Here is a 16,321-nt window from a genome sequence, read left to right as displayed (position 1 = left end):
TCTGGATTTACATAGGCTCCCATCAGCCGGCCCACTCATTATCATGTTTTATATCCCCCTGCGCTCAGAAAGCATCATGGCAAAGTAGCTCCATCCTCCCCCTCAACAGGGAAGTGAAGCAGCTTCTCCGAGCAGGTGTCAGCAGTCGTAAACTCCTCACAACACTGGACTAGAGAGGAAGAGAGGAACTTTATTTTGACTTTTTCTTTATTATTTCCCCTCTATCCTCCCTTTCCCCTTTGCTGCAGCGCGCACCCAGCAGGCCTATGTTGTGCTTTTAATGTTCTCTAAAATGGTATCCAAGCTGACATCCCTGCAGCAGGAGCTCCTCAGCGCCCTGCTGGACTCAGGAGTTACCAAAGATGTTCTGATCCAGGCCCTGGATGATATGGATCCCAGCCCGCCGGGCTTTGGAGTAAAACTGGAGAGCCTGCCCATGTCGCCCGCTCACCCTCAGAGCGGCAAGATGAACGGGGCGGACGCCGACTCGAAGCCCGTCTTCCACACGCTCACCAACGGCCACAGCAAGGGCAAGCTGTCCGGGGACGAGGGCTCCGAGGACGGGGACGACTACGACACGCCGCCGATCCTGAAGGAGCTCCAGTCGCTGAACACGGAGGAGGCCGCGGAGCAAAGGGCGGAGGTGGAGCGCATGTTGGCGTAAGTTTTTCTACTGAATCGGATTTTTTTTTAAAGTGTTCAAACGGGGTAAAACTTAAATAAATCGCAGTCTCATGAAAAGCGCCCATGCGAGGTAATTAGCGCTCTGTACAAGCTCTTAATTTTTGGCATTTTAAAACGCAATCAATCATAAATAAAAAACAAACAAAAACAAAAAACAAAAACAGACCTTTATATACTTTCCCTTCTTTGTTTACAATTTTAAAATAACGCGCCACGGCTCGCTTTTCACATTCTGGTTACTAATTATCCAAATAGATTATTATTTCTTTACCTTTGCAAAAAATCAGCTGAACTGAGATCAATTTATTATTAACTATAGTCAAACCTCTCAACGATAAAAAAAAAAAAAAACACAAATTCTGGCTCGGAATTTAGAATTAATGAAGCAATTCTGCTAAGTAAATAATAATAATAATAATAATAATAATAATAATAATAATAATAATAATAATAATAATAATAATGTGAAATGCCAATGTTTAATTTAATTAGGATATTTACTTATTTTAAAAAACTTTTTTAAGTTTTATTTTTTCCCTTTATTCATGTGTCAGTGAACCCATCGTGACGTAGCCGATCCCTAATTTGACATCATACCTCTGATCCGTTTATTTCTAATCATCTCCACTCAAACCACTTGATTCTCTGTAAAACTAATATTTGAGGCTCTAACACGACCGGAAGAATATCAAAACTTACCCACGTGTAGTTAAGTTATTATTAATTTTATTCTATAAATCATCAACTGAAAGATACACAGTGGCGTGTGATTAGAGTGAATGGAGATCTGGTTATTCATTGTCAAAAGTTATAAACTAACATCTCCCACTTAACCCGCAGACTTAGATGCAGGCCTCCACATTCTCCAAAACAAACAGACGTGTGTAGATTTGCTATAATTACCGATGTCAGTGTGTCTGGGCCTGCTAATCTCTGATTGTAGAGTATGGCTCCATTTTACATGTTGTGTTTTCTGACATTTTCGTTCCGGAAAAAGGAAAATGGACGCATAATGAATAATGTGAAGGGCTAATTCTGCAGGTAAGAACATGCGCGTGTTTAATGGGAAATGTACAAAGTCTATATGGATACGAGTAAATGTAAACGAACTCCTTAAATTATTTTCACTGAACTTCGCCTTTCTTTGAGATTGATATCTTTAATTGTCAATATGTAACTACATTTTCACTTAATCCTGACCTCGACTTATTGTTTGATTATATTTTAAAGAAAATGCTTTTTTAGGCTGTTTTAATCAAGTCAAACCTTGAATATATTAATATAATTTATATATAAATCAAATAAAATGTTATTTTATTACTGACTGCTGTTTTGTAGTAGATATATTTTATCTCATGTAGACTGATGACAAGGCTTACATATTTTCCAAATACTGCAAACATGTCTTCCTTGAGTATCATCAGAAGTTTTGTCAGTCTATACCTGAAGTGTGTTTTTCAGGTCTTTTTAATTTTCGTTGCACATTCTTGCTTTAAATTCACACAAACCTATCCAACTGTTTCCAGCCTGAAATCCTGCGTAAAGGCGACAAATACTAAGTCCAAGTTTCTCAACCTGCCTGGATCCACTTGAACTAACCTTTGAAAATATTTACAGCCTATTGAACGGGCGACAATGATAAACGGCCGTCTGTGAGGGGACTTATTATCGGTACAGCCCCTTTAAACCTGAGGCCTTGAAACACTGAAGCTAAATGAACAAGTTCATGTGTGTTTGGTCCGAATGCTTTTATATTTGTAGATTATCAGGTCACTGATATAAAGAGGTTCATATATGTAGAAATAAACAACTTTTCATATCAACAAAACTAATATCCTCTGAAAATCTTTATGCATTCACATTAAATCAACAGCATGAAGTAGACAAACGGCTTTATTTCAGCTATAAAATCTGTGTAAAGGCTGTTTTGCTGCTTCCCTGGGAAAGCTGCGTGTAGTTCAGTGGTGAAATGAAGGCTGTTTTCTGCTCCTGTGTTTTATCTGAACCCAGAGAGGATCCATGGCGTGCTGCCCGCATGATCAAAGGTTACATGCAGCAGCACAACATCCCCCAACGGGAGGTGGTGGACATCACGGGGCTGAACCAGTCTCACCTCTCCCAGCACCTCAACAAAGGCACGCCCATGAAAACACAGAAGCGAGCGGCCCTCTACACCTGGTATGTCAGGAAACAGCGGGAAATTCTCCGACGTAAGTTAATATTTGAGTTTCTCACAGCTTGGCCCCGGCCGGTAATGTGTAGTTGGCAGCAGCACGACGCTTTATTTGGGTTTCAGACCTGTAGGTGAATAAAACTGAGCATTGCGTCATCACGCTGGATCATATACAGACAGGCGACAGATTAAAGCAAAAACCTGAATAAATGAGTGAAACATGATGAGTGCAGATGCTTCCACACAGGTGCACTGCATATACAGTTAAGCAACTAACATCCAGTCACACTCTGTGGTGGGGGCGATGTGGCCAGTGTAGTTTGTCTGCTTGGTTTAGAGCTTGGTGGATCTCTCCTCCTGTGATGGCTCTCCTCATACTCAACCAGGTGCTTCTGCTTGATGGAGTGGTGGAATAATTTTGTTGTGTTTTGTTGTTACAGTCCTCTTGCACTTCTTTCAGCTGCACTTTTACCCTGGTTTGTTGTGCATGTGGCCCTTTGTCACCAAACCACTTCCACATTACTGTAAACACTCCCATTTATGGAATCAAACTCCACCACGGAGCCGGTAGCGGTGTTATTTTCGCTTTCAGCTGTGCCATGTTGTTGTGTGTAATGATATGACGTCATGTTTCAAATGGGACAATAACTAAAGTGACATCTGCATTTACATCTATGGCAAAAAAGGCAGTCAATAGTGTTTGTTGACATCATGCATTAGTGCGATATGTAAGAAAAACAGAGGAGCAGCTCTTCCTCAGGTGACTGAGAGTGTCAGTGCAGATGATCAGACTGTCAGCGAGAACAGCCTGATGGCAGTGACAGACAGAGGGATGTTATAGAGGAGTTGCAGTGCGTCAATCCCTCATTACAAAGATGAATGCACAGTCCAGTTGTGCAGAAACCACAGAGACGTGGCAGAGATGTAGAAAAAAGTGAGACGTTCACAGGAGTCATCCCTCACCATATTCTCTACAGGCCTGAATGCTGCAGTGAGGTGATCCGATGGCTCTGTTATAATGTGGGGTGCATTTGCTGGCATGCTTTGGGTCCACTTGTCCTGTTAGAGGGAAAGGTCACTGCAAACCAATACCAAGTGGCTGCTAGTGATCACCTTTATCCTATGATGAAACATTTCTATCCTGATGGGAGTTAACTCCTTCAGGGTGATAAGCCCCCCATCCACAGGGCACGAGGGCTCACTGAGTATGAAAAAGATGTGAGTCGTATGCTATGGCCTTCACAGTCACCACATCTCAACCCAACTGAACATCTGTGGGAGATTTTAGACTAATGTGTTACGCAGCGCTCTCCACCACATCATCAAAACACCAAATGGTGGTTTTTCCTTTAATTTGTCGCCTGTATATCACCTACAGCAATAAGCCTTTGCTAGATCCTACTGGAGTTGTCACAATGCATCAAAAGCAAAAACCAAATATTTATAGATAGAAAACACCACTATCAAATGTTTCCTTTTGTGTTTTTTACAGAAAAAGGTTTATTGAGTGCACCACTTCTTATTTTTCAGAGTTCAACCAGGCAGCGCACGGTTCTGGCGGCAATATGATAGACAAAGGCAATCAGGATCCGGTGTTTTTTTTCCCAGAGTACAACCCGTCTGGTCAGGGCATCGGTCAGCCTGGTGACGAGGTTGGCAGCGAACCCTCCAGTAAGAAAATTAGACGTAACCGTTTCAAATGGGGGCCTGCGTCGCAGCAAATCCTGTACCAGGCCTATGAACGGCAGAAGAACCCCAGCAAGGAGGAGCGGGAAGCTTTGGTAGAGGAGTGCAACAGGTAGAAAGACATTCCCGCACCTTCCTAGAAAAATGTTCCCCAAACAATATCAATGCCAGTTTTTTCACCGTGTACATCTGTTTCCCGCAGAGCCGAGTGTATTCAGAGAGGCGTCTCCCCCTCCAAAGCTCAGGGCCTCGGCTCTAATCTGGTCACCGAAGTGCGAGTCTATAACTGGTTTGCCAACCGGCGTAAAGAAGAAGCCTTCAGGCAGAAGCTGGCCATGGACGCAATCACCGCGCAGCCCCACAACATCAACCCTCTGCTGTCGCACAGCTCGCCACATCATCCCCAGACCAGCGCATCACCTCCCAGTAAGATGCAGACAGGATGTGTCACGATAGCAGATTTTTCTTTGCTTAAAAGAGTACCAATTAGCTTTATATAACTCTGAGAAGTGCTTCCCCTTAAATGTTATATGTGCAGATTCATCGCCTCTTTTGAAAAAATCCACAAAATTGGTGAGAGTACCCGTGAAAACATCGGCTAACATCAGTTAAAATGTGAGGTGTTTCCTCCTAAATTTTGGGTAACAGTGCACAAAAGTCTATGATTTGGTTTTCATTGGTGTGAAAATCCTGTCAGAAACAGTGAGAAGCATCGCTGATGTGATCAGAAGGGCAGAGAGAGAGGGGGCAAGTGATCAATGAGCGTGAGTGAGTGAGCTGAGCAAATGCCATTGTTATTCTGATCTTTGAAAACACACTGAGAACAATCCACATTGTACCTGCAATCTCCACTCCAAAGTCAGCATGGAGAAGCATGACACAAAGGGCAGCAATCCTGTGACAGGCCAGGGTCAGGCCAGGGTCAGGGAGGGGGGACAGACACATACACATTACCTCCACATAACGCCGTCATTTCCACATTTCCTCCTCCCGTGCCCGTTGCTAACGACCGAGCTCGGAGAGTTGCCAAAACAAGGAGATGTTGTGTGTTATTGCTCTGACCAGTTCACCCTGACCTGATGTTTGCATTTGGAGTAATTAGTATTGACCGAGTCTACCTGGTGTATACGACATAAAAACAAAGCTGATAGGCCTCACAGAGCGTTATCCTCCGTGCCATCACTCACCCTCCATAAACCTGTGATTTGAGAGACTCGCTCAGAGCCTATTGTTGTCCTCTCGTGTTCGAACACGAGGCGAGCTTTGAAGGGAAAACAAACTGTTTGCCTTGGCTTGCTCTTTTACCTTTGGATAAACTGGTCCCTCATTTTGTATTGTCTGTTTGCTTGAGGTTTTTTTTTTTGTTGTTGTTGTTGTTGCTCAGAACACCTGACCAGGCGTTGACCTCAGGTTGCAAAGCCCGAGGGGTCGGCGATAAGGTTGCAGAAGGGAAGGGTCGGTGCATGGCAGAAAGCACTTTGTTCCCCCTGAAAAACCCTCAGCTGGCTGCTTACAAGGTGTCCTGCTGGCATCCTGCCGACAGCATCAGCTGTTTTTCAATGTCAGCCCCTGGTCTGACAATAATATCCCAGCGGGGCGTCTCATTGCGTTGCTAGGGCACGGCCTGTATTATGCATGCTTAATGGACAATTAAAATCCTTTGGTACTACATCTCCCAGGCCTTTGATAAGGGGCTCCTCTGACTTCTACTCTCTATACTCGACCTCAGCGGGGGGTCCCATTGTCTGTGGTGTATTAGAAGACTGCAGTGACTGTAACCTAGGTTCATTTATCTCTGCTGGGCCTTGAGGAGGACTGATTTTAAAGCCTCCCCCAGCACCTTTATGGTCATCGGTATGTTTGCAGAGGCTGGGTGCAGACTTGGATCAGCAGGAGCTGTCCACTTGGGTACTGGCTCTTTTCTGGCCAGACAGGACTGATGACCCCTTCTTCGCCTATAGAGAAAGCTAGTCACCCCCGCCTTAAAGCATCGCCACACCTTCAGTCATACGAGAGAGGTCACTGCTGGGTCAGATCAAAGGAACTCCTCTTACTTTGGGATTTTTTATTGATTTTGTTGCAGTTCATTGGCCATTTGGTCACAACTGGATAGACAGTTGAGCAGTGTGACGTGCGGTTTTGGTGGTGACCTTTTTTACTTTCAGAAATGAAACTGATCATGGGCAGATTACAAAGTTTGTCAGCAGGTGTATGTGAGCACACACCTGTGATTTCTGATGCAATGTTTACCTTCTGTTCATCCGCTAATAATGTTTACTGAGCTCAGGTGATCTATCTTATTTATGGCTTTTTGCTTTGAAGCATTTGTCTCCACCAACACGTTAATGTCATAAACATGTTGACTGAATCATAACTTAAAACTGTATTTTGACAAATGTTGAAATTGACAATTTTTTTGGGCAGAAAGGAATTTAAAGAAAAGGTCGTTTGCAGAGGTGGAAAAGGACGAATTACATTTACCCAAGTACTACACTTAATTCAATACTGAGGCACGTGTACTTTACCTGAGTGTTTCCAATCTATAATAATTTATAGGACTACTTTTTAAATCTACTTTTTACTATATTTATTTGACAAGTGAGACCTGTTCAGATTAAGACTGGGAGTCTGGTTGGGGCCCCTTGTCAACTTTCAGACGTCTATGACTTATTTCACCAAAGAGACATTTCCCCTTTAAACTTGTGTCAGGTGGTTTTATTTAAAAAAGAAATATTTGAGGCCCAAAAAAGATACAAGGAGAGATTTTAAAAAAGTCCAAATAGATAAATACAAACTTATCTAGCAGAACTTTTTTTTTTTTTTTTAACTTCTTTCCTCTACCATTAATCATTTCACGACCCCCTAGATGTCGCTTCTGACCCTTTGAAGGGGGCCGACCTTTAGGCTGGGAACCACCGCACTAAGCTACCTCAATGTATAGAAAGAAGTTAAAACTAGCCCCAATCCGACCGGCTACAACAGTGAAATGCAGCAGACACTTTGATATGTCCATAACAATATAAAGCGATATAAAATGTAATAATATTTCAGTCACAGGTGCCATTTTTGTGCATATGTTGTGCTAATTCTTACTCATGTAGGATTTTGTATGCATGACCTTTGCTTGAAATTGAGTATTTTTAGCTTATTGGTGCTTTTACTAAAGTAAACAGACATCTCCCTCCACTGGTAATTTGGCAGCTGAAGTCACCATAAAATTGAATGACTGCTGTGTAAGCTGAGGCTCGTCGTTCTGCACGTTAAAAAACCAGCAGACTCAGAAGTTCCAGATCAGATACAGCGGTAGGGGGGATTATCTGTGCACTGCATTGCTTTCTACCACCTCAGGCTACCTTCAAACGGGACACACACACACAGAAGGGATGGCCGAGCTCTGCACTTTCCACTGCTCTGTGTCTCCCAGAGAGCCACAAAGAAGAGACTGGATACGTCCTGCAGAGCCCCATGTGGTCTGTCATATGCAGCGGCACTACAATGAGCACTGCCTGGGGTTGGGGAGGCAGGCTTTGATATTACATGGGTCACACAGGGAGCTAGAGCCTTTAAAACCTGCTGAAGATCCTTGCTACCACTCCCCTTCTGAAGTTCTCGCCCTCCCCCAGCTCTTGAAAAGAGCTTTTTCATGGATTTTCCCATCGTGCCAGAGCAAATGTTTAGCTTTACAGTTTTGAAATAATCGTAGTGCATCAGAAATGGTAGAAGCCATCTCTAGACTTTGAGCAGGTCACTAGAAAACCTGCTCTTCCCACTTTAGCTTTCCAGAAATCCACAGACTCAGAGTTTAGACCGTAGAAGTCCCCAAAGCTCCCTGCAGTTAGAATTACTGCCGAACCCAAAGAAACGAAACTGGCCTGAATAGCATCCTTTTCTCCCTCTGACACTTTAAGAGGTCGCCCAGCACCGAGATAACTGCCTTTTTATGAGTCCTCCTCTATTGTGTGGCAATGGGGGTCATGAGTCCAATGGAGTGCTTTATTGTTCTGTGGCAGTGTTTACAAGGCATGGTGGAGTGTTGTGGGGTTGCTACTATGTTGCAGAAGACAATATGAAGTCTGTGAAGTGAACAAAATGGAGGACAGGTACTTTAGAGGATGAAATATGGCTTTGTGGCTTTGCCTCAGACAGTGTGGCATCTGTATCTTAAGTGTCTGTGGTAATAGTTCAGCATTAAGTGAAATATGCTTGTTTGCTTTCTTGAGAAGATTCATATTGCTCTCATGTCATTGTGCTAAATGTGAAGCTACAGACAGAGGTCACGCTTTTTCCCCTGTTTCCAGTCTTTATTGTAGGCTAAGCTAGCTGTCTCCTGGCTGTAGCTTCATGTGCACAGACATGATAATGTTAAAGTAAGTAAACACATTTCCCAAAAATAATGCTGGGGTAAGTTGTAGATTGTACAACTCAAAGAGAGATGATTTTGCAGGATATTCTCATATAAAAAATGTTTGTTTTCCCTTGCACCTGGAGCAAACTTTCAGATTTGCAAACACATCCTGGTCCAGTTTCCAGCAGTGGCAGGAAATCAATGCACCCCTCATTGGTCACATTTAGCTGTCAGTGCCTCTCCCTGTTTTATCTCAAAATGGCTGTATATCAATGCTTCCCGTCATGTCTGACCGACTTCGGCGGGGCGCTCAGGCTGACACACCTGGGTCAGGGACGGAGGGCTCGGGGAAGATGTGGAGATCTGAGTGCAAACAGAGTCTGTCTCTACACTGTCACTGAGGGAGGGACGCTCTCTGTGTCTGTGTGGGGCTGAGACCACAGGATAAGAATGTGTTTGACATTGTTTGTAATTGTGTAATGTTTACTCTGTTGGTATCAGAGGGGGTCTGCATCGGCAAACAAGCATTTGATTGTTGGTTGTGGCGGGGTGAAGCATTCCTCTGGGCCTCCAATGAGAGACAAGTCTAGACACGGGATTAAGAGATGGCACAAAAAGACAAATTTCATTTTCATTTTAGCTTCAAAGTGAAAATGTGAAAATATGGGAAAAAGAAAAGTGACTGCATTGAACTTTTAGGTCCTTATTATTGTTTTCTAGCACTTTCCACCACATGTCAGAGGGAGATTTTGCCTGCTTTTTACTCCACTACATTCACGCTACAGCTGGTATTTAGTAGTATCTATTTTAAAAGATTTTACATGAAACAAAAAGTATGATAAGCTTACAAAATACTCTTCTTTGATGGTTTTATTTAGGCTGAAAGAGGTACAATTATCCAATATAAATAAATAGATACATAAAAGATTAGAGAAAATTTTAAAAATGTAATACAAATGTGTATTTATGTGGCAGAAGTGTATATATGTGTGTACATAAAATAGTTAAAACTCGCTCCTGCTTGCACATTAACGCATCAGTTACCAATCTGACAATGTAATATAATAGTCAGAAGGGTCCTTTTTCTGCAGAATGACTACTTTTACTTCTACTTTAAGCTCATTTTGGTAATAACACTTGTGCACTTTTACTCTAGACTTTGAGTGCAGGACTTTGTCAACGTTGTCATATTGGTACTTTTATTCAAACAGAAGGGTGAGTGCTTCTTCCACCGCTGACGTAATTGCAGACATCGTCAATAGCATTTGTGTGCTGATCAGAGAGTCCGATGGGAATTTTGCTGTAGTGAGTGCGTGTAAACAGTTCATGGCCTTGGCTGAGCTACGCAGATAGCAGCAGCGGACGGGTCACTGTGTTTGCTCGCTCTTTCCTCTGCTGTCTGAGTCAAAGAGCAGGTGAGCCTGGTTTGACAGCGGTGTCGCTCAGCACAGAATGAGGGCGACGCCACTATCTCTCTGCCCTATATAACTGTTATAGTTGTAGGACGCAGCAGATGTGAGCCAAAGCGAGTGAAACTAACTGTGTCTCTTTGTCTCAGTGCGTTACAGCCAAGGTGAGCCCACCTCCTCCACGACCATCAGTCACCACGGCAGCAACGCGATGTCGTCCAGCCAGTCGGTGCTCCAGCAGGTGTCTCCGGGAGGATTGGACCACAGCCACAGTCTGCTGTCACCTGACGCCAAGATGGTGAGTGAACACACCTGGGCCCTCATGGCCTCAGATTAGATAAGACCCGGCCTGCGTTTAGCATAAACGTACAAAGCAGGTTCCTGAACCTCCTCTCCCATGGACCCGCTGGCAAGAGCCAACAATTATCGCATTGTGCTGCTCTGTTTGGAAGGTGGAGCTGAGGTGGCAGGCCATGGCTGGCCCCAGCTCACAGCCTTCACCAGAGCGCACCAGGCATGTTCATCGCTCAGCCAATAAACCTGACAAAGAAACATTCTGTTCTTATTGATTAAATGCCTCACAAAGAGGAGCCACAGGTGGAGCGTTGCTTGTTCTGCCAGAGAAATGACGCCAACATTTGATTATGCCCAATGTTTTTTTTGTTTTTTTTTTGTCGTCTACTTCAGAGTTTCTCCCTTCTGCCCTAGTCCAATATTTGATCAGTGACAAGGAAAGCTGTGCATGGACCCGTAGCTTTTGAGTAGTGGTGCAGGACTACTTTTGATATATGACGTGTGAATTATCGTCAAATAAAATTGCCATACAGCACGAATTTAAGTCACATATCTTGTTCAGGTTCGAATATAAAATCATATAACTGAAATATTCAAAACTGACCAACTTCCGTGTCAGATCAAAATACTTGTGCCCTCTGCATAAAGTGAAATGACCACAGCAGGGCAGGCAGTGCAGCCGGTCAGAGCTTATCTGTTGATGTGTGTCTGGCCGGTCTCTCCTCTGTGGGCAGCTGGCAGTAGTCAAATAGACGCAGCCCCTCCGAGTGGGTGGATCCAGATCCAGATAGCCATTACTGTACATGCGTGGTTGTTGTTTTGAATCAACATGCAGGTAGCAAACGCTGGCAATGTGCTCCACAAACCAATGCTCAGTTTTCTATGCTGATATTTTTTAGTGTGTTTTTTTTCTCTGGCCTTTTCTTCTTTATCAGTATTTGCTTGCGTGCCGTGTATGAGTGGAGTTACACAAGCGTAGTGTTATACAAAAGAATCTGAGCTAAGTCAACATTTATGTCTGTTGTTTGTTTTGCAGCCAACATCTGTTTCACTTTGAAAATACATTTATGTGAATTTACATAGCAGATACTCAAGCTCTTGTAACTTTGAGTGCTGTAGTCTGTTCTGACAAATATTACAGCTATAAAACCAGGTTGTAATTTGATCTATTTCCTTCTTCTTCCAGATTTCAGGTTCAGGCGGAGGACTTCCTCCAGTCAGTACGCTGACCAATATCCACAGTTCCCATCACAACCATCAGCAGACACAGAACCTCATCATGCCTCTATCAGGAGTCATGGCCATAGCACAGAGTAAGTCTCCCATCCCTCCATGCAGAACAACCAACACAGAAAATCATTTATTCTATCATGACATGGTGTGACTGAGGTTTTGCTGTCCCTCCTTAGGTTTAAACACGTCGCAGTCTCAGACGGTGCCAGTGATCAACAGCGTGGCGGGCAGCCTTGCAGCGCTGCAGCCGGTGCAGTTTTCCCAGCAGCTCCACAGCCCTCACCAGCAGAGCCTGATGCAGCAGTCCCCGAGCCACATGAGCCAGCAGCCATTCATGGCTACTGTCACACACTCGCACAGTCAGTAACACTCAGCTCTGCTCTCGCCTCTCGTGTGCTGTAAATCACTTACATCAGCTTGTGTGGCTTTAAAAGCTACAGCCTATGTGTTAACCTTTGTCTATCAGGTCATGAGCAGCTCAGGCCTGAAGGGATAAAACTGTCCGCTATTCCACAAGAAAAAATAAACATCCTCTTTTTTTTTTTTAATATGTCACGCTACTTCTCCTGTGAGCAGTGCAATGTGATATTTTGCAGAGAATTTGCTGCTTTAAGACTGATACAACCTTGAAAATTGAACATTTAAAAAAATAATAATGTCAAAGTGTGGAAATCTGATCATCTGTCTGACTTTCCTTTGCAGTGTACCCTCACAAGCAAGAGCCCCCACAATATTCCCACTCGTCACGTTTCCCCTCGGCGATGGTGGTCACAGACGGCAACAGCATCAGCACCCTCAGCTCCATGTCCTCGAGCAAGACGGTCAGTCTTTAGCCCACATCGTATTACACCCCAGAGGCCACACTTAGATGCTTGCTCTCACCTCTGTCTGCCTGCCACTGTGCGTTTTACATCAGCATGGGCTTATTTGCATGAGAATCAGCAGTAAATGGGACGTTATTGCAATAATTCTTACATTTTGCATCAGATAATACTATCTTGTCATCAGGTCTCTCAGTTGAAAAGTACTGCAACACTCTGATCAGCTCACTCATTACCTACTCATGCACAAAAATCACCCTCACCCTGTTCTGATTGAGAGAAACAGCACAATCGAAGCACACGCTAACAGCAGGGACTAGATTATGACTGGGACAAGTGTGTGTGTTATGATTGTGTGTTGACTTGTTTAATTCCTGTCACATTAGGACGCTCCTGTAAACAAGATGGTGCAACTCGGGGGTCTCTCCTGGGTAAATACAATTTTATCAGTTCAGTCACGCACTTGAAATGAGTAAAATCACCAAAATTGCACTTTTACTCGTCAGAGTTTTTGTATGGGGCTGATGCCGGTGTTCAGGCTAATATACGAGACACATACGTGGACAGTGTACTCCTCAGAATTCCTATTTCCTCTTAAACAGCCGTCCAATCAATCACCTGTTCCCTCAGCCTGAACGCCTCTTGATTATCGCTGCCTCCTTTCACTTCCCTCTCCCTGGTGAGAGCTACCTCTGCGATCAGGAAATGAACCCCGCTGTTAATCAAAGTTCTCAAACCTTGTGTCCTGCTCCTTTCCTCCATGCTACAGTGAGGCTGGAGATGAGATGGGCTGGGTGGGGGTGGAGTTTTTTTGGGTAATTACACCTCTTCCTCTTTCCGACTTCTCCCTGCTCTCCGTGATCGCTCTAGCCTGAAATGTTGTCCACGGTGCTTTCACACGCTCAATTTCCCACGCTGAGGCAGAGCACTCGTAGCGCCGCGCTGCTACTGACAGACTGATGGGTTGATGGGATGGTAGCTCAGAGCAGGGTGTATCCTCTGGTAAAACGCATCTCTATGAGGCAGTGAAGCAGACGCATGTTTATTGATGCACGTTGCAAAACAATTAAGATATATGCTGTGATAAAAGCTTGACTCAGTGTTGAAAAAGTTGCCAAACATGTAGAATATCTGTCATTTTCTGTCTGTGAAACTCCCTGCAAGTTTGATATTTTAGTGATTTACAGTTATACACAAAATAAGGAAAATAGTGATATCGATACACGTTCTTGTATTTTTTTCTTGACAAATTTTCTGTCGAGTGACTAATCAGTCTGGTAATTGTTGCAGCTCTAATGCAGTTTATTTTATAAGCATATCTCGTGTTTTTCTGTGTTGTGGCGAGTAAAAAGTACCACATATAAAGTAGCATGAAATTGAAATACTCAAGTAAAACACAAGTTCGCCAAAATTGTACTCGAGTGAACGTACTGGTGGTTACTTTCCACCGCTGGCATCATCACCCTGTGGCATTTCATTTATTTAGAGAACAATTAGCCAGCAGGCTCTCCCAGGTATTTTCTTATCAGGACTTTATTTGGACAGGACAGACTTCTTCTCATGACATGACCAACTTGCTCAGGCTTTATAGCGCTCATTGTTTACCGTGAACCCTCCATTATACCTGAGTCTGTTTAAAACTCACCTCTGCTAAGAGCCTGGCATCTAACGACTCAAGTCTTAGCTGCGGGTCAGCTTTATCAGGTGAAGCTGTTTGCTGGCCGCAGGGTCACACCAGGGTCACCTGCCTCCACCCCTGGAGAGGCAGGACGAAAATAAACTCCACAAACAATCCAAAAAAGAGAGAATTTCAATGGAAACATGGCTTTTCAGAGTCAGGGGAAGAGGGATGACGAATGTATTTGGTCAGGTGTGGCACACGAAGGTGCAGGAGTGATGTATTTGCCAGTGTTGGAAGAAGTATTCAAAGTATTTACTTAAGTAAAAGTAGCAATAGAACACTATAATAATACTCCATTACAAGTTAAAGTCGTGCATTTGTAATTTCAGATATTAAAGTATAGAAATATTAGCAACAAAGTGTACTTAAAAGTAAAAATGGGGTCTTATTGGGCTAATATTAATGCATTATTAGCATGTAAGTGGCACTTCAGTGTTACAGGTGGTTGAAGTGCAGCTTAACCTATAACAATGCATTATGTTTGATTAAGTTACGATAAATTTTATAATCCTAATCTGTATATAAATTAATTATAAAGTAGCATAAAATAGACAAACTCCGATAAAGTATAAGAACATCAAAACTGTACTTTAGCACAGTACCTGACTAAATGTACTTAGTTACTTTCCGGCCTTGGTAAAGGTGCTCATGATCCTGTATATACCTGTGTTACTGGACAGACTGTTTTTATTGTTTTATGTAACATGGACCTACTTTGTCTGACATTTCTCTCCCTCTCCTCCTCCTTCCAGTGTCCTCTTCAAGCTTGGTGAGAGCAGCCACCTGACTTGCTCGGTGCCCGGCAACCGGAGCACATTTTTCCACCCTCTCACCGGCGTAACCATGACAACTCTTAATAACCGGCAACGACGCGGCTTGATGATGAGTCAGTCAACAAACGAGAGGAGTAACGAGGGCGGGCCAGCCGGGGAATGATGAGAAATGGGGAGAGAGGAGGGAAAAAAAAAGAAACTCACTGCACCTGAAAGTGAGGAGACTGGATTCCCCTCGATCGCACACAAATGATCAACAAGGATTTATGATTTTAACGCAATCTTTGAAAACAGTATTCAGTTTTTTATGCCCCTTTTTAAAGGAACAAAACCCCAAGCACCCGAAAACTGCTCATAAACTCTCTGGTACGGACCTGAGTGAAGGCTCTGGGACAACTTACATTACACTGTGATTAAAGACGGAAATCTGAGGACACACTGAAACTAACAGAGACACCAATCGGCCTCTGTGAAGGCTGAAAGACTCAATGAAGGCGATTCTCTCACGGCAAGCTCCTGGACGCCTGTGACGGCTACACCAATGGCCTCGTGCGTGAGCAGAACTGTGTGACAATCACAATAACCTGTATTGATCTTCTTACCGGGCTTTAAAGGAGTCTTCCATGTCATTCTTTCACACTCAGTTTACTGTACTTGCATTAGTGCAGGCAATGAATGCAGGGATTCATCATGTCGAGTTGTTCAATGTGTATACTGTGATTGAAAAGACTTTGACAATCTTGAAAGGACTATGCAATGCGTCTGTAGGTGTATGCAATGCTTTGTATAACTGGATTCTGCACAGAACTCCACACACTTGAGACTGGAAATGAATATGCACTATCAGTGAAGTCACCACCAATTATTGTAGAATGGAGCTGCCTGTAAAATAACACAAAAGCAGATGCGTGTGACAAATATGCCAAAGAATAAGGGCTGAGTGTTGGTACGGCTTCTATTTGTCATCGTGTTTCAATGGTTAGCCTGCAGTTTCTATGAACCAGGTCTGCCTTGGGGGGACTGACTCACACTCTTTAAATGTGGCCCTTCCCCTCCATGTTGTTTGCACACGGTTCAGGTGAATTTCAGGAATGGGACTCTCCCTCCTTCTCCCTCTCCCACTTCCTGCTGCAATGTGAAGAGACTCCAAAATAAGACGAATATTGTTAATCATAAATCATGGCGCAGGACCCCCCACCGGAGTAGAATGAAAATATTGACA

General features: G+C 43.6%; 1 protein-coding gene across 3 annotated transcripts; it reads left to right on the top strand.

Moving 5' to 3' along the window:
- The first annotated feature begins 280 nt into the window (after nt 1-280).
- Nucleotides 281-15,099, top strand: hnf1ba (HNF1 homeobox Ba). 3 transcript variants are annotated; one of them, XM_076735663.1, is made up of 10 exons: nt 281-660; nt 2,695-2,894; nt 4,388-4,655; nt 4,746-4,969; nt 10,447-10,595; nt 11,778-11,904; nt 12,001-12,183; nt 12,527-12,645; nt 13,032-13,076; nt 15,079-15,099. In XM_076735663.1, exons 1-10 carry the CDS (start codon nt 281-283, stop codon nt 15,097-15,099), a joined length of 1,716 nt encoding a protein of 571 aa, XP_076591778.1. The 3 variants fall into 3 exon arrangements, with proteins under 3 accessions (XP_076591778.1, XP_076591779.1, XP_076591780.1); XM_076735664.1 differs by lacking the exons at nt 13,032-13,076; nt 15,079-15,099 and having other exon boundaries at nt 4,746-4,987; nt 12,527-12,657; XM_076735665.1 differs by lacking the exons at nt 13,032-13,076; nt 15,079-15,099 and having other exon boundaries at nt 293-660; nt 4,466-4,655; nt 4,746-4,987; nt 12,527-12,657.
- The last annotated feature ends 1,222 nt before the right edge of the window (nt 15,100-16,321 follow it).

This window comes from Chaetodon auriga, chromosome 7 (genome assembly GCF_051107435.1).
Source record: "Chaetodon auriga isolate fChaAug3 chromosome 7, fChaAug3.hap1, whole genome shotgun sequence".
Lineage (NCBI taxonomy): Eukaryota > Metazoa > Chordata > Actinopteri > Chaetodontiformes > Chaetodontidae > Chaetodon > Chaetodon auriga.
This window is presented reverse-complemented; position numbering and strand designations above follow the sequence as displayed.